This window comes from Salmo salar, chromosome 09, assembly GCF_965601325.2.
Source record: "Salmo salar chromosome 09, fSalSal1, whole genome shotgun sequence".
Taxonomy (NCBI): domain Eukaryota; kingdom Metazoa; phylum Chordata; class Actinopteri; order Salmoniformes; family Salmonidae; genus Salmo; species Salmo salar.
In genome coordinates, this window is record NC_138299.1 from 78,405,593 (window position 1) to 78,424,107 (window position 18,515).

An 18,515-nucleotide genomic window follows, 5' to 3' on the forward strand; every position below is an offset into this window, starting at 1 on the left:
GATTAAAGGGCAGTATTAGTATTACTTCTGTCCTTAGTGGAGTTTTGAACTGGACTCTCTCTCTGCTGAATGGGTTTCTCTCCTATCTCAGATGTAGGTCACTGGACTTGGGTCATTAATCGTATTTCAGATTCATACAGGAATGGTTACTGGATCACACATATCAGTCTCTGTGACTGTGTGTGTGTGTATGGTGTGTGGTGTGTACACTACATTGGCACATTTTTGTGTGTTATGGATTTCAAACGTGGCAATATTTTGTTATAGTTGTACATGTGCTTGACTGCAGTTGTAAGGTCAGAACGCTCAAATCAACCCTACTCCTGAGTACACCCAAACCAAGCTCTCCTGTCTGTCTACAGTCATCTGGCATGTGAGCAGCACAAACAACTCCTGCTTACAACTCAACCAAACAACTGTGTTCCTCTTATTCTCTTTAACTCTAGCACTTCCTCCAACCGCGAGTGAGTACATAATCGTTTTTTTCTTGCTTGTATCTACCGACGGCCTGTACAGGTCCGGAAAGATACATCCGTTGTTTTGTTATTTTTGTTTTACTCTGCCTGCAAACACGTTGGGTGATTCAGAATCCATTGAAAAGCTTGAACGATTCATTGATGAGAGATACTTACGAGCTCAAAGAAACATGTCGCTGGTTTCGGAGGATTCAAGCACTGTTAAGGACAACAAACCCAGTCAACAAAACAAACCAAAGCCAAGTTGGCCAAGCGGTATCAACGATGGAACCAAACCATCCCCTAGTAAGAGGGCGCGCGTGGGGAGAGTTTCACTGATATGGATGTTGACTTGTTAAAATCCATCAATGAAAGGCTTGTCAAACTTGATATATTGGATATGTTACGAGAGGACATCAATGCATTATGTGCCAGTCTAGAATTCAGCCAACGTCAGATCGATGATCTAAGGAAACAGAAGACGGAGCTGAAAGGTACTGTAGACTCTATTCATAGCAAGGTGGAGGTGGTACAAAGGGATGAAAGGTAATGTAGTCTCTATTCATAGCAAGGTGGAGGTGGTACAAAGGGATGAAAGGTACTGTAGTCTCTATTCATAGCAAGGTGGAGGTGGTGCAAAGGGATGAAAGGTAATGTAGTCTCTATTCATAGCAAGGTGGAGGTGGTAGAAAGGGATGAAAGGTACTGTAGTCTCTATTCATAGCAAGGTGGAGGTGGTACAAAGGGATGAAAGGTACTGTAGTCTCTATTCATAGCAAGGTGGAGGTGGTGCAAAGGGATGAAAGGTAATGTAGTCTCTATTCATAGCAAGGTGGAGGTGGTGCAAAGGGATGAAAGGTGCTGTAGACTCTATTCATAGCAAGGTGGAGGTGGTGCAAAGGGATGAAAGGTAATGTAGACTATTCATAGCAAGGTGGAGGTGGTGCAAAGGGATGAAAGGTACTGTAGTCTCTATTCATAGCAAGGTGGAGGTGGTGCAAAGGGATGAAAGGTAATGTAGACTCTACTCATAGCAAGGTGGAGGTGGTGCAAAGGAATGAAAGGTACTGTAGACTCTATTCATAGCAAGGTGGAGGTGGTGCAAAGGGATGAAAGGTACTGTAGTCTCTATTCATAGCAAGGTGGAGGTGGTGCCAAGGGATGAAAGGTACTGTAGTCTCTATTCATAGCAAGGTGGAGGTGGTGCAAAGGGATGAAAGGTAATGTAGACTCTATTCATAGCAAGGTGGAGGTGGTGCAAAGGAATGAAAGGTACTGTAGACTCTATTCATAGCAAGGTGGAGGTGGTGCAAAGGGATGAAAGGTAATGTAGTCTCTATTCATAGCAAGGTGGAGGTGGTGCAAAGGGATGAAAGGTAATGTAGTCTCTATTCATAGCAAGGTGGAGGTGGTGCAAAGGGATGAAAGGTACTGTAGTCTCTATTTATAGCAAGGTGGAGGTGGTACAAAGGAAGAACAAACAAGTTAAAGAAACCTTGCTTGATGTACAGTGTCGATCAATGCGTGACAATCTAATTTATCCTTTTCAGGGATACCAGAAAATGACAACAGCAGAAGCTGTGAGGACAGTGTTCAAGCTTTTATGTCAACTTTACTGTGAGGGAAAAAAGTATTTGATCCCCTGCTGATTTTGAACGTTTGCCCACTGACAAAGAAATTATCAGTCTATAATTTTAATGTTAGGTTTATTTGAACAGTGAGAGACAGAATAACAACAACAAAAAATCCTGAAAAATGCATGTTAAAAATGTTATAAATTGAGTTGCATTTTATTGAGGGAAATAATTATTTGACCCCCTCTCAATCAGAAAGATTTCTGGCTCCCAGCTGTCTTTTATACAGGTAACGAGCTGAGATTAGGAGCACACTCTAAAAGGGAGTGCTCCTAATCTCAGTTTGTAACCTGTATAAAATACACCTGTCCACAGAAGCAATCAATCAATCAGATTCCAAACTCTTCACCATGGCCAAGACCAAAGAGCTCTTCAAGGATGTCAGGGACAAGATTGTAGACCTATACAAGGCTGGAATGGGCTACAAGACCATCGCCAAGCAGCTTGGTGAGAAGGTGACAACATTTGGTGCGATTATTCGCAAATGGAAGAAATACAAAAGAACTGTCAATATCCCTCTGCCTGGGGCTCCATGCAAGATCTCACCTCGTGGAGTCGCAATGATCATGAGAACGGTGAGGAATCAGCCCAGAACTACACGGGAGGATCTTGACAATGATCTCAAGGCAGCTGGGATCATAGTCACCAAGAAAACAATTGGTAACACATTGCGCCGTGAAGGACTGAAATCCTGCAGCGCCCGCAAGGTCCCCCTGCTCAAGAAAGCACATATACATGCCCGTCTGAAGTTTGCCAATGAACATCTGAATGATTCAGAGGACAACTGGGTGAAAGTGTTGTGGTCAGATGAGACCAAAATGGAGCTCTTTGGCATCAACTCAACTCGCCGTGTTTGGAGGAGGAGGAATGCTGTCTATGACCCCAAGAACACCATCCCCACCGTCAAACATGGAGGTGGAAACATTATGCTTTGGGGGTGTTTTTCTGCTAAGGGGACAGGACAACTTCACCGTATTAAAGGGACGATGGACTGGGCCATGTACCGCCAAATCTTGGGTGAGAACCTCCTTCCCTCAGCCAGGGCATTGAAAATGGGTCGTGGATGGGTATTCCAGCACGACAATGACCCAAAACACAAGGCCAAGGCAACAAAGGAGTGGCTCAAGAAGAAGCACATTAAGGTCCTGGAGTGGCCTAGCCAGTCTCCAGACCTTAATCCCATAGAAAATCTGTGGAGGGAGCTGAAGGTTCGAGTTGCCAAACATCAACCTCGAAACCTTAATGACTTGGAGAAGATTTGCAAAGAGGAGTGGGACAAAATCCCTCCTGAGATGTGTGCAAACCTGGTGGCCAACTACAAGAAACGTCTGTCCTCTGTGATTGCCAACAAGGGTTTTGCCACCAAGTACTAAGTCATGTTTTGCAGAGGGGTTAAATACTTATTTCCCTCATTAAAATGCAAATCAATTTATAACATCTTTGACATGCGTTTTTCTGGATTTTTTTGTTGTTATTCTGTCTCTCACTGTTCAAATAAACCTACCATTATAATTATAGACTGATCATTTCTTTGTCAGTGGGCAAACGTACAAAATCAGCAGGGGATCAAATACTTTTTTCCCCCACTGTATGTCAACTTAAACTGCCCACTGATGTCATGCGTAATGTCACTTTCTCCTGAGTCCATAGAATGGGTAAGGCCTCTGGGAATAGGCCACGGGCTATTATTGCATGTTTTGACCATTTTAGGCAAAAGGAAATGACGAAGAGCAGGGGCAGAGAACTCCAAAACACTGACTTTGGAATGAATGATCACTTCCCCACGGAGATCAATGAAAGGAGAATCCCATCATGAAGGAAAAGCGTTGCCTGAATCAACGAGTGTCCATGGGGATGGATAAACTTTACATCAACTGGCAACTGTATCGGGACTCTACATGTAGAGTAATTTTGGCTATTTTAATTCAATGTTCAAATCTGAGTTTGTGTGTTGTAGTGTATCATGACAAATTCAACTATAACCAATACATGCTCTATTGATCTCCACTTGACAAGGACAGGGTTGCATATAGCCCAGGTTAATGTATGTAGCCTTCCTAACATAATACATGAGGTTTTTAACTTGGTCAACATAAATAATATTCATATTTTGGCTTTGACCGAAACGCATTTAGATGCATCTGTAAATGATGGGCAAATGAACATTCATGGATATAGTCTACTTAGAAGGGACAGGAATAGGAATGGTGGGGGTGTAGCACTGTACATTCAGAATCAGATACCTTTTAAGAGGAGGGATGACCTTAATGTATGTCAAGTAGATGCACTATGGGCTCAAGTACATCTGCCTCACCAGGCAGTCATATTGATAGGATGTGTGTATAGACCTAGCTCTAAGGTGTCCTATCTGGATGACTTATGCCCTGGGTTTGACCAGGCCACAGATAGTAACAGATGTATTTACCTTGGGTGATTTTAATATAAATTGGAAGGATCATAATAATTCAAATATAACTAAATTGATGAGATATGCCGAGAACTGTGGTTTGAAACAAATGGTTAATGATACTACTAGATCATCAATTATGGTGGGTCACCGTTCAGACACGTGCATTAATCTGATCTTCTGTAATATACCTTTGCAATGCTTAAAAGCCAGATCAATGCCAGTGGGCTGGACAGACCATAATATTGTGACCATAACCATGAACACCAAGTTTCCAAAGAAACCCCCTAGGATTGTGGTCAAGATACATTTTAAAACATTTAATCATGAGCTATTTCTAAATGATTCGGCTGCTGTACCCTGGGAGCTGATTTACCTAGAGGATGATTTAAATCACGCTACAGAATGTTTATTGATTTGCTCACTGAGGTAATGGACCATCATGCCCCAGTAAGAAAGAGTACAGTTGGGGCTCGTCCATCTCCATGGATTGATGATCAACTGGGTGAGGCATTTTCTCAAAGAAATATGGCAAAAGTCTTAGCAGCCAAATCTAAACTAGAAATTGATTAACAGAATTATGGAACACTACATAATTATGCAGTTAAATTAAATCATAAGAAAAAAACATTATTTTACAAAAATTATTTTATTGATTGTAAAAATGATTGTAAAAAGGTATGGAATATAGTGAAGGGCTTACTTGGTACATCTATCTCATCATACCCATCTAGTGTGGAGGTTGACGAGAGAACATAACAAAACCAGCTGATATTGCCAATCATTTTGCTGATTTTTTTTACTAAGAAAATTCATTTACTGAGCGATAATGAAAACACCCATTCTTACAAACAAGCTATTGTCCAATGGATTGATGATCATATTATGAGCAAAAAAACCTGCTCTTTTAGTCTACAAATGGTGCCAGTAGAGGAGGTGTTAAACCTCTTGAAGTCATTACCCGATGGTAAATCTACAGGTTATACAGCAAAGAACCCATTACTCCTGCCAATAGTCAACCAATTAGTCTACTCCCTTCTCTCAGTAAAATATTGGAGGGTATTATGAGTAGACAAATATGGGAGTACATGGAAATAATGATCTGATTACAGCCAATCAGCATGCTTATTGCAAAAACCATTCCACTACCGCTGCATTGGTTGACATGACTGACCAGTGGCTCAATGCTTTGGATAATGGCAGGTTTATGGGTGTACTATTTTTAGATTTTAGTGCCGCATTTGATTAGGAGGATCATGAAATAATTTTTGACAAAATGAATGCATTATGGTTTTAAGGAGGTAGCATTGAATTGGGTACAGTCATATCTAACTGACAGGAAACAGCACCTATATCAATGGTTCATTTTCTTCCCCTCATGCTTTAAACTGTGGAATACCGCAGGGCAGCTGCCTTGGGCCACTTCTTTACTTAATATATTCCAACGACCTTCCTTATGCCTCATCTGAAACTCAAGCTACTATATTTGCAGATGATACTACAATTTATACAGCAAGACAATCAGTTCAACAGGTACAGCAAGCTCTACAAGTAGATTTGGAAAATATCAGGGAGTGGATTTGCCGGAACAAACTTGTTTTAAACACCAAGAAAATCAAAGTTTTGTTGGTCTGTTCGACCAGGAAAAGGCCAACACAGCATGGGATACAATTAAGTATGGGAGGAGTACAAATTGAGGAAGTGGCAGAAACCAAACAACTAGGAGTGCAGCTAGACACCTGCTTATCATGGCCGTCTCAAATAACTAATCTATGTAAAAAAAAAAAGTACAACTGCATGCATGATCAGAAGGATAGATAAATATTTACCAGGAAAGATTCTTAAGCAAACAACCCAAGCATTAATTGGGAGTCAGGTGAACTACTGTTCTGTGGTCTGGGGAAAATGCATCAGCAAGTCAAATTAGGAGGCTGCAGATTGCACAGAACAAAGCAGCAAGGATTGTTTTAAGGTGGAGATATGATTCTTCTGTTGTAGTCATGCACAATGCTCTTGGTTGGTCATCAATCAACAAGGTAATTGAAAAGAAAACATGCTTATTTTATAATATACACCATTTAAAACGGCCAAACTCTATTCACAACAGTATTCAGCTGGTAAGAGACAGACATTCAGTAAATACTAGGAATAGATTGTCCACCATCTATGTGTTATCCAGACAGAAAAGAGATAGGCAAAATAACATTTCGATTTAGAGCATTAAAGAAATGGAATCACTTATCTGAGCAAACCAGAAACCTTTCAATATATACATTCAAACAATACTTTAAAACCATTTAAATATAATACATAGGAATGTTGTGCTGGACTATACTATGGTATCTTTTTAGACTGTTAGAGTATTTATCTGGTCAATATGTCATGTCTGTTTGTAACAGTGTGTCATATGTGAAAATGGATTCCTATTTAAATAGGACTCTTGGAAGATTAGACTTACATTTTAAAGAGATCCTAATCAAATCATATAACACATTTGTGTTTGTCGAGGGAGGGAGGGAGGGAGGGAGGGAGGGAGGGAGGGAGGGAGGGAGGGAGGGAGGGAGGGAGGGAGGGAGGGAGGGAGGGAGGGAGGGAGGGAGGGAGGGAGGGAGGGAGGTGGATAGAGTGGGTTGTGTGTGCTCACTGTAATTTTGTAATGCAGTGTTCAGAAACTGTCTGCACAATGACTTTGTGACTATGTTAGTGTGTGTTTGTGTTTTGCTGGGTTTTCTCTGTTCATACATACACTGTGAGTGTAACAGACATCAGTAGTCTATACTATGGTTGCTTATTGCCCTCCAGTGGTGGTTGTTTAGTATCAAACCAGCATTTACCATGTCATGGGCACACTCACATGGAATCTGTGACCCACTTGACAACACAATTCATAAGGATGCTGTTTTACTAACAAGTCCATGTTGTAAATGAAACAGGAAACAGAATATTATCTGACAGCTCCCATTAGAGTCCCATTGGACAGTGCTGTGTGCACCTATCTAACTTTTTAGACAAACCTGATGTTTAAAACCCTAAGATGTGGCTCCCTACACCAGACACTTCTGTTTCATGATGTATGAAACGACATTTGGTTGGGCAATCATTCATTGGCCAAGGATTTAAATAGAGGGTTCATAGGCCTGTGACGTTTAAAAAAAGAAAAATAATTTAGCCTTTAATTTAACAGGGAGTCAAACTAAGACCATGGTCTCTTTCACAGATGAGCCCTGAATAGACATCAATACACTTCCATTTTTGTCAGAGTTAATAGTCGGGGGCCGGAATATAATAATTTGTACACTGCAAATTGACCACAACTAAGCCCAAAAAGAGATTGTATTTGAAAATAGCAATAATTTCATACCTTGATTGCATTGAGACACGATCACATAGCTTGTGTCTATTTGTTTTATTCATGGGTTTACTTGGGAACAGATTTCCTAAGTTAAACATTTTTTTTCGTGATTTTACAGTCTTCTTTGACCCAAAAATAAAATCATTAAACTACTTTAACATTACAAAAAACTTCGGGTGGACAAAACAATCACTCACTGAATTTCCAGAGTTAGCCATCCCTGAGACCGAGTCTGGTATCTCGTACGTCTCGTCTGTCGTTTTGCACACTCACTCTGAGTGGTGCTGTTGTCCAAGAGACCTATCACAGCTCAAGCGCATATAACTGCTGTTACTAAGTAACATACGTCAGTGACAAGACCAAGCAAGGATCATTGCGCACAAAGCCATCGAAGCCATTTTAACGGAGTAACAGGAACAATATCTTATTGGGACAAATATATCTCAAACGTTGGCTTTTTTGTTGTATAGGACTTTTGGATTGCATCATATTTGCCAGTTTTGAGTAACGTTATGGATATTTTTGGGAGGATGGGCGCAGGAGAGGCTTTGAAGAGCGCAGGCTGGGGTTTGAGATGGCAAGTGCGAGTCTCCATTTTGCTTGTTTGCGTACTGAGTGCGGTGAATGGACAGATTCGATATTCTATACCAGAGGAGATGAGAAAGGGCTTGTTTGTCGGAGATGTGGCGAAAGACCTTGGTTTGGACATAAAGAGGCTGGTTGCAGGTCGGGCGCAGTTAGTTATAGACGGTAATAACCAATATGTAGAGCTGAATCCGAACAAAGGACATTTGGTTGTGAAAGAAAGGATTGACAGGGAGAAACTGTGCGGTCAGAAATCTCCCTGTAGTTTCAGTCTAGAGATTGTCTTAGAAAATCCGCTTGAATTATTTTCGATTACTATCGAAATTCAAGACATAAACGACCATGCCCCAGCGTTTTCTAAGAAGGAGCTTAATTTAGAAATCAGTGAATCTGCACCTATAGGGACCGTGTTCTTGCTAGACAGTGCCGCGGACCCTGACGTAGGTATCAACTCCCTTCACAGCTATTCTCTAAAACCAACTGATCATTTTGTTATCAAACAGCATAGTCGAGCCGACGGCAGTAAATACGCAGAGATGGTGTTGCAGTCTGGACTTGACCGTGAGAAACAGAGCGAGCACACCCTGATACTAACTTCAGTCGATGGTGGGGACCCACAGAGAACTGGGACCGTTAAGATACATATTACTGTTCTAGACGCAAACGACAATGCACCTGTATTTACTGAGTCTTTGTACAAAGCCACTGTTATAGAACACGCGCTGGGAGGCACAGCTGTAGCAAAAGTAAGTGCCATCGATGCAGATCAAGGGTATAACGGAAATGTGACGTATTCCTTCACACATATGGATGAGGGTACCCCGCCCTTGTTTAATATAGATCCCTATACCGGGGAGATTAAAGTAACTGGTGCCATAGATTACGAAACTGTTCAGAATTACGAGATACACATTCAAGCTAAAGACCCATGGGGTCTGACAAGTGCGAGTAAATTAATTATTGATATCCTAGACGTGAATGATAACACTCCGATCATAATCATGACATCGTTTTCGGGTAAAATCGCAGAGGATGCTATCCCTGGTACAGTTGTGGCATTGATAAGTGTCCAGGATGTAGACTCTGGTAAAAACGGACAGGTGCGTTTAAACATCAACGAAAATCTCCCTTTTAAGATAAAGACGTCTCTTAGGAACTACTACACATTGGTAACTGAGAAGGGCTTAGACCGGGAGAAAGTTTCTAGCTACAACATTACCCTCATTGCCACCGATGAAGGTTTACCTCCGTTATCAAGCATGAACACTGTCGTTTTAGACATCACTGATGTTAATGACAACGCACCAGCTTTTAGTAAAAATTTGTATAGCACGCACGTTATCGAAAACAATTCTCCCGGCGTTTCAGTGGTTGCTATTCAAGCGACGGATCCAGATAGGGGTCAAAACGCACGTATCTCTTACTATCTAATTGACAGTGAGCTAAACGGAAACCCAGTCTCCACCTATTTCTCAATTAACTCTGAGAACGGTGTGATTCACTCAGTGCGCTCACTGGATTATGAACACGTTAAGGAGTTCAAAATACACGTCAAAGCTCAAGACGGAGGCTCGCCACCTCTTAGCAGTAATACAACTGTTCTGATATATGTTAAAGATCAGAACGACAACGCGCCTCAGGTTCTGTATCCAGTCCAGACTAGCAGCTCTCTGGTGGCTGAAATGGTGCCTCGTTCAGCAGATGTGGGATATCTTGTCACTAAAGTGGTGGCTGTTGATGTGGACTCTGGACAGAATGCCTGGCTCTCCTATAAACTGCAGAAAGCGACAGACAGGGCGCTGTTTGAAGTGGGCTTACAGAATGGAGAAATAAGAACTATACGCCAAGTCACTGATAAAGATGCTGTGAAACAAAGACTCACTGTTGTAGTGGAGGACAACGGGCAGCCCTCTCGTTCAGCTACAGTCAATGTTAACGTGGCGGTGGCGGACAGCTTCCCTGAAGTGCTCTCGGAGTTCACTGACTTTACGCACGACAAGGACTACAACGACAACCTGACTTTTTACTTAGTCTTGGCTTTAGCTGTAGTCTCATTTCTGTTCATCACATGTTTAGTGGTTATTATATCAGTGAAAATATACAGATGGAGACAGTCTCGCGTCCTCTATCATTCCAATCTCCCTGTTATTCCGTATTATCCACCGCGTTACGCAGACACTTTGGGGACAGGAACTTTACAGCACGTGTACAATTACGAGGTGTGCAGGACGACTGACTCCAGAAAGAGTGACTGTAAGTTCGTCAGACCCTGTAGTCAGAACGTACTGATAATGGACCCCAGTTCTACAGGGACGATGCAGCGGATGCAGAGTGAGCAGAACATCCTGGATGAACCAGACTCTCCACTAGAGGTGAGTTTATTGAAGCAAATTAATTGTTGCAATTTAAATTTATTTTTTACTAATTGACAAATATTTTTTTCTGGAACTTCGGTGCTCGTTTTTCTAAGCATCTCTCTTTTTTATTTTTGGTCTACGAAATATTGTACCGTTTTTAGCAACAAAAACAGTAGTTGTAGGTCAGCTAATTGATACAACGTGACGTTGTCAGGCTGTTTCAGAAATACACGGTGTGGACAGCACATATTTTGTCTTTATAGCGAGCACTGGAGCCCCCGCTCACTCATACCTTATATGCATTTCCTATTTTCAATCACTGGCTGCTGAACAAGTGTTCTTTTTCTGTGAAGTGTAAAAATGTTTCAGCTAAACAGCATACAGCTTTTTCAAGCTTTTAGGTAGTTGGTAAAACACTGTTGAATTAATGACTAGATAGTGAATGTAAAGAGCACAAATGCATGTGGGAAATGGCATGTGGAAATATACGCACTGTATTTTCCACAATACTCAAGCGATCTGTCTCTGTCCACGGTCCTGGTGCTGAACCCTCAGACGTTGCTCTTCGGTGTTGCTTATAGTGCATTTACAGTAGTGTGACACATTCAGAGATGGATTCGAATAGTTATACATTTCCTTATTTCGGTCTTCCTGTGTAGCTATCTATATACATGTTTTTTCTTACTGAAGCACAAGACATACTTTAGTTTTCAATGCTTGTTTTTTTTCTATGACATCGTACCTTGCATGGGCTGTGCGTTATTGAATGCAGATTCACGTTTTGGTGCATGTGAAACATGTGGATTGTGTAGTTTCTGCAGAGCGTTTGCGGTGTTTGGACTCTGAGTGCCGCTGTTGATCGGTGGTGGCCTCTACACGTTCATTCTATCTCTGGGTGGCGAAGTAGCCCATCCTACATTCTCTCTTACTGATCGACGCACACAGAGCTCTTCGTATAAACGTCCTCACGGATTATTTTCATTCGTTTCTCTGGGAAATACTATTGTTTTTTTCTATTTTTGCGTGGATGTACTGATGATCGATATTATATAATCAAAAGCAGTAAATATAAGGGTGATCTGTTTTTATTCGGTGGAATGGGTGATTGGAGGTCGACAGGCCGCAGAGGCGGGTGGCAAGTAGTGTTTTTCTTTCTTTGTCTGTGCGCCCTAGATTCTGTAACTGGGCAGGCACGATATTCCATACCAGAGGAGCAGTCAGAGGGGTCGATCGTTGGAAACATTGGTAGAGATTTGGGTTTGGAGGTGAAGAGACTAGTGTCCGGTAAAGCTCGCATTATAACAAAAGGAGCACGACAGTACGTAGATCTGAACCGAGACAAAGGGCTCCTCGTTGTTAAAGAGAGAATCGACCGAGAGGAGCTCTGCGGACAGACTACGCCTTGTAGCTTCAGCTTTGAGCTTATCATAGAAAACCCCATTCAGTTATATCGAGTTACAGTAGAGGTTCGTGACATTAACGATAACGCACCGTCCTTTCCAAAGGATGAAATCAATTTGGAAATCAGTGAAAATGCCGTCTCCGGGGCGCGTTTTTCTCTGGAGAGCGCCGACGACCCTGACGTTGGTGTTAACGGTATACAGAATTATTCACTAAAACCGGCAGATCATTTTAAATTAGAGGTGCACAGCCAAGCCGACGGTGGTAAATACATTGAGATGATTCTGCAAACCCCTTTAGATAGGGAGGAACAGGAGACTCTGTCTCTGATGCTTATTGCTACTGACGGAGGCGAGCCTCAGAGAACTGGAACTGTCCGCATCCATATTACCGTGCTGGATGCCAATGATAATGCGCCAGTATGTGGTCAACCCGTTTATAAAACAGACGTTAAGGAGAGCTCCCCAAAAGGGACTTTGATAACCACCGTTAGTGCAAATGATGCAGACCAGGGGGTGAATGGAGAGGTCACTTTCTCCATCGCTCATGTTGCTAAAGAGGCGAAGGAGCTGTTTGAGCTCAACGTGGATACTGGAGAGATTAAGGTGGTAGGAAAACTGGATTTTGAAAAGACGAAAAACTATCAATTAAACGTGAAAGCGAGGGACCACGGAGGGTTTACTGATACCTGTAAAGTTGTCATTCAAATTACTGATGAGAACGATAATGTCCCCACAATACAACTCATGTCATTTTCTAATTCGATTCCCGAGGACTCTCCCCCTGGAACCACTGTAGCTGTAATTAATGTAGAGGACGCAGACTCAGACGGCAACGGTGTCGTTCTTTGCTCTATTAACGCAGATATTCCGTTCAAAATAGAGTCCTCGTTAACGGATTATTATACCATAGTCACTGAAAGCACACTGGATAGAGAAACCGTGTCTGAGTATAACGTCACCATTACAGTTTCAGATGAAGGGACTCCGCCTCTCTCCAGCAATAAGAACATAACTGTTAAAGTTTCAGATGTAAATGATAATCCACCCAAGTTTGATCAACCTGTATATAGTAAGTCTATTCAGGAAAACAACTCGCCAGGGTTTTCTATATTCTCAGTGAGAGCGGGTGATGCTGACTGGGGTCAAAATGCCCGCGTCTCCTACTTTCTCGATGATAAACAAGTTAACGGGGTGACTGCTTCCTCTTTCGTCTCAGTAAATTCAGAAAATGGCGCCATCCATGCTGTTAGGTCATTCGATTATGAACAAATCAAGTCGTTTCAATTCAACGTCACTGCCCGTGATGGAGGGTCTCCACCTCTCAGTTCAATGGTCGCTGTTAGAATATTAGTCCAGGACCAGAACGACAACTCGCCTCAGGTTCTGTACCCAGTCCAGACTAGCAGCTCTCTGGTGGCTGAAATGGTGCCTCGTTCAGCAGATGTGGGATATCTTGTCACTAAAGTGGTGGCTGTTGATGTGGACTCTGGACAGAATGCCTGGCTCTCCTATAAACTGCAGAAAGCGACAGACAGGGCGCTGTTTGAAGTGGGCTTACAGAATGGAGAAATAAGAACTATACGCCAAGTCACTGATAAAGATGCTGTGAAACAAAGGCTCACTGTTGTAGTGGAGGACAACGGGCAGCCCTCTCGTTCAGCTACAGTCAATGTTAACGTGGCGGTGGCGGACAGCTTCCCTGAAGTGCTCTCGGAGTTCACTGACTTTACGCACGACAAGGACTACAATGACAACCTGACTTTTTACTTAGTCTTGGCTTTGGCTGTAGTCTCATTTCTGTTCATCACATGTTTAGTGGTTATTATATCAGTGAAAATATACAGATGGAGACAGTCTCGCGTCCTCTATCATTCCAATCTCCCTGTTATTCCGTATTATCCACCGCGTTACGCAGACACTTTGGGGACAGGAACTCTACAGCACGTCTACAATTACGAGGTGTGCAGGACGACTGACTCCAGAAAGAGTGACTGTAAGTTCGTCAGACCCTGTAGTCAGAACGTACTGATAATGGACCCCAGTTCTACAGGGACGATGCAGCGGATGCAGAGCGAACAGAACATCCTGGATGAACCAGACTCCCCACTAGAGGTGAGTTTGTTGTAGAAAAGCCATTGTCTTGCAGTAAAAAAAAAAAAAAACGTTATTTTTCAGCTATTTTGTTCTGGAGACTCAAGGCTCCTTTTCTCATCATCTCTCTTATTTTTGGTGAATTAAAGGTTATGTATATATTTTTTTGTAACGAAGTCAGAAATGGTTTTTGGTCAGCTCTGATTTGTGTAGTATGTCAGCTGAATTTCCAGTAAATTATTTCAAACAGAGTATAAAAGCTAAGTTTATTGAACGGCTTTTTCAGCTCGACCTCGATGTGGACTGTTCTGCTCACTACAGTCTATGCATAGCCTTCTTTTAACTGTTGTCTTTTGAACGAGTGTAATTGTGTGTGATTTAGGCCTACTTCATGCGTTAAAATGATTAGGCTAAACAGTATACAGTTCTCAAACGTTTAGGTAGTAGGTAAAACACGTATTGTATTGATGATTAGTTACTGAGAGGAAAGATCACATATTAATTGGGAAGATTACATGTGCAACATACGCACTGTCGCTGTCCACTTCTCTGGTGATGAAGACTTAGACCGTTGTTGTTAGGTAGTTCTTATGTTTATAGTAGCCTGGCACATTCTAAAATATATTCGATTAGTTTATACATTACATTTTTTATCCTATTTTGTAGCTATGTGTGAATTCTATTTTTCCTAAAGTACATTGTAAATGCTGTAGTTGTTTAAGCTCGGTTTTGAATTAACATCTTACCTGGCTTGCGCTGTGCGTCATTGATTATTGTTTGACGTTTTGTGTAATACATTTGGATACTGTAGCATCGTTTCTATAGTGCGTTTGCCGTGTTCGGACTCTGAGTGCCGCTGTTGATCAATGATAGTCTCTACACGTTATTTATCTCTCTGGGTGGCTCAGTGGCCCATCCTATATTCTCTGTTACTGATCGACGCACACAGAGTCCTTCTCAAACGGACGGAGAGCTCTTGGTATTAACGTCCTCACGGATTATTTTATTTCGTTTCACTGGGAAATACAGTCGATTTTTTAAATCATTTCTGCGATGTACTGTACTGATGATCGATATTATATAATCAAAAGCAGTAAATATAAGGGTGATCTGTTTTTATTCGGTGGAATGGGTGATTGGAGGTCGACAGGCCGCAGAGGCGGGTGGCAAGTACTGTTTTTCTTTCTTTGTCTGTGCGCCCTAGATTCTGTAACTGGGCAGGCACGATATTCCATACCAGAGGAGCAGTCAGAGGGGTCGATCGTTGGAAACATTGGTAGAGATTTGGGTTTGGAGGTGAAGAGACTAGTGTCCGGTAAAGCTCGCATTATAACAAAAGGAGCACGACAGTACGTAGATCTGAACCGAGACAAAGGGCTCCTCGTTGTTAAAGAGAGAATCGACCGAGAGGAGCTCTGCGGACAGACTACGCCTTGTAGCTTCAGCTTTGAGCTTATCATAGAAAACCCCATTCAGTTATATCGAGTTACAGTAGAGGTTCGTGACATTAACGATAACGCACCGTCCTTTCCAAAGGATGAAATCAATTTGGAAATCAGTGAAAATGCCGTCTCCGGGGCGCGTTTTTCTCTGGAGAGCGCCGACGACCCTGACGTTGGTGTTAACGGTATACAGAATTATTCACTAAAACCGACCGATCATTTTAAACTAGAGGTGCACAGCCAACCAGATGGAGTTAAATACGTCGAGATGATCCTGCAAACCCCTTTAGATAGGGAGGAACAGGAGAGGCTTTCGCTGGTGCTGACTGCGACTGATGGCGGGGAGCCTCAGCGATCTGGCACTGTCCGCATCCATATTACTGTCATGGATGTGAATGACAACGCACCAGTATGTGGCCAGCCCGTTTACAAAGCTAATGTAAACGAGAATTCCCCTGTTGGTACGTTTGTAACCACCGTTAGCGCAAATGATGCAGACCAGGGGGTGAATGGAGAGGTCACTTTCTCCATCGCTCATGTTGCTAAAGAGGCGAAGGAGCTGTTTGAGCTCAACGTGGATACTGGAGAGATTAAAGTGGTAGGAAAACTGGATTTTGAAAAGACAAAATATTATCAATTAAATGTTTTGGCAAAAGATAGTGGTAGCCTCTCGGATACGTGCAAGGTTGTCATTCAAATTACTGATGAAAATGACAACGTTCCAACAATACAGCTTATGTCATTTTCAAACTCGATTCCCGAGGACTCTCCCCCTGGAACCACTGTAGCTGTAATTAATGTAGAAGATGCAGACTCTGAAATGAACGGTGTCGTTCTTTGCTCTATTAACGCAGATATTCCGTTCAAAATAGAGTCCTCGTTAACGGATTATTATACCATAGTCACTGAAAGCACACTGGATAGAGAAACCGTGTCTGAGTATAACGTCACCATTACAGTTTCAGATGAAGGGACTCCGCCTCTCTCCAGCAATAAGAACATAACTGTTAAAGTTTCAGATGTAAATGATAATCCACCCAAGTTTGATCAACCTGTATATAGTAAGTCTATTCAGGAAAACAACTCGCCAGGGTTTTCTATATTCTCAGTGAGAGCGGGTGATGCTGACTGGGGTCAAAATGCCCGCGTCTCCTACTTTCTCGATGATAAACAAGTTAACGGGGTGACTGCTTCCTCTTTCGTCTCAGTAAATTCAGAAAATGGCGCCATCCATGCTGTTAGGTCATTCGATTATGAACAAATCAAGTCGTTTCAATTCAACGTCACTGCCCGTGATGGAGGGTCTCCACCTCTCAGTTCAATGGTCGCTGTTAGAATATTAGTCCAGGACCAGAACGACAACTCGCCTCAGGTTCTGTACCCAGTCCAGACTAGCAGCTCTCTGGTGGCTGAAATGGTGCCTCGTTCAGCAGATGTGGGATATCTTGTCACTAAAGTGGTGGCTGTTGATGTGGACTCTGGACAGAATGCCTGGCTCTCCTATAAACTGCAGAAAGCGACAGACAGGGCGCTGTTTGAAGTGGGCTTACAGAATGGAGAAATAAGAACTATACGCCAAGTCACTGATAAAGATGCTGTGAAACAAAGGCTCACTGTTGTAGTGGAGGACAACGGGCAGCCCTCTCGTTCAGCTACAGTCAATGTTAACGTGGCGGTGGCGGACAGCTTCCCTGAAGTGCTCTCGGAGTTCACTGACTTTACGCACGACAAGGACTACAACGACAACCTGACTTTTTACTTAGTCTTGGCTTTGGCTGTAGTCTCATTTCTGTTCATCACATGTTTAGTGGTTATTATATCAGTGAAAATATACAGATGGAGACAGTCTCGCGTCCTCTATCATTCCAATCTCCCTGTTATTCCGTATTATCCACCGCGTTACGCAGACACTTTGGGGACAGGAACTCTACAGCACGTGTACAATTACGAGGTGTGCAGGACGACTGACTCCAGAAAGAGTGACTGTAAGTTCGTCAGACCCTGTAGTCAGAACGTACTGATAATGGACCCCAGTTCTACAGGGACGATGCAGCGGATGCAGAGCGAACAGAACATCCTGGATGAACCAGACTCCCCACTAGAGGTGAGTTTGTTGTAGAAAAGCCATTGTCTTGCAGTAAAAAAAAAAAAAATCGTTATTTTTCAGCTATTTTGTTCTGGAGACTCAAGGCTCCTTTTCTCATCATCTCTCTTATTTTTGGTGAATTAAAGGTTATGTATATATTTTTTTGTAACGAAGTCAGAAATGGTTTTTGGTCAGCTCTGATTTGTGTAGTATGTCAGCTCAATTTCCAGTAAATTATTTCAAACAGAGTATAAAAGCTAAGTTTATTGAACTTAGCGTTGTACGGCTTTTTCAGCTCGACCTCGATGTGGACTGCGTCTGTTTTGTCTTGATAGCGAGCATAGGACTGTTCTGCACACTACAGTCTATGCATAGCCTCCTTTTAACTGTTGTCTTTTGAACGAGTGTAATTGTGTGTGATTTAGGCCTACTTCATGCGTTAAAATGATTAGGCTAAACAGTATACAGTTCTCAAACGTTTAGGTAGTAGGTAAAACACGTTTGCATTGATGATTAGTTACTGAGAGGAAAGATCACATATTAATTGGGAAGATTACATGTGCTACATACGCACTGTCGCTGTCCACTTCTCTGGTGATGAAGACTTAGACCGTTGTTGTTAGGTAGTGCTTATGTTTATAGTAGCCTGGCACATTCTAAAATATATTCGATTAGTTTATACATTACATTTTTTATCCTATTT

At 42.2% G+C, this 18,515-nt stretch overlaps 2 protein-coding genes and 1 pseudogene across 4 annotated transcripts in view; all 3 read left to right on the top strand.

Annotated features, from left to right (window-relative positions):
* Positions 1 to 18,515, top strand: part of LOC106611851 (protocadherin gamma-C5) — a 180,322-nt gene that overhangs the window by 46,720 nt on the left and 115,087 nt on the right. Inside the window, exon 1 of one of the 3 annotated variants that reach the window (XM_082955941.1) lies at positions 15,352 to 17,830. The exons of the other annotated variants lie outside the window; for them this stretch is intronic. Within the exon in view, the coding sequence (XP_082812067.1) occupies positions 15,413 to 17,830 (2,418 nt within the window). The 5' untranslated portion in view covers positions 15,352 to 15,412. Of the gene's footprint in view, positions 1 to 15,351; positions 17,831 to 18,515 lie in introns of those variants that run through there. 3 annotated transcript variants of the gene reach the window in all.
* Positions 8,216 to 10,895, top strand: LOC145858038 (protocadherin gamma-A8 pseudogene; annotated as a pseudogene).
* On the top strand, positions 11,434 to 14,320 carry LOC106611575 (protocadherin beta-16). Its single transcript, XM_045723992.2, has one exon. The coding sequence runs from the start codon at positions 11,888 to 11,890 to the stop codon at positions 14,318 to 14,320; it is 2,433 nt and encodes an 810-aa protein (XP_045579948.2). The 5' UTR covers positions 11,434 to 11,887.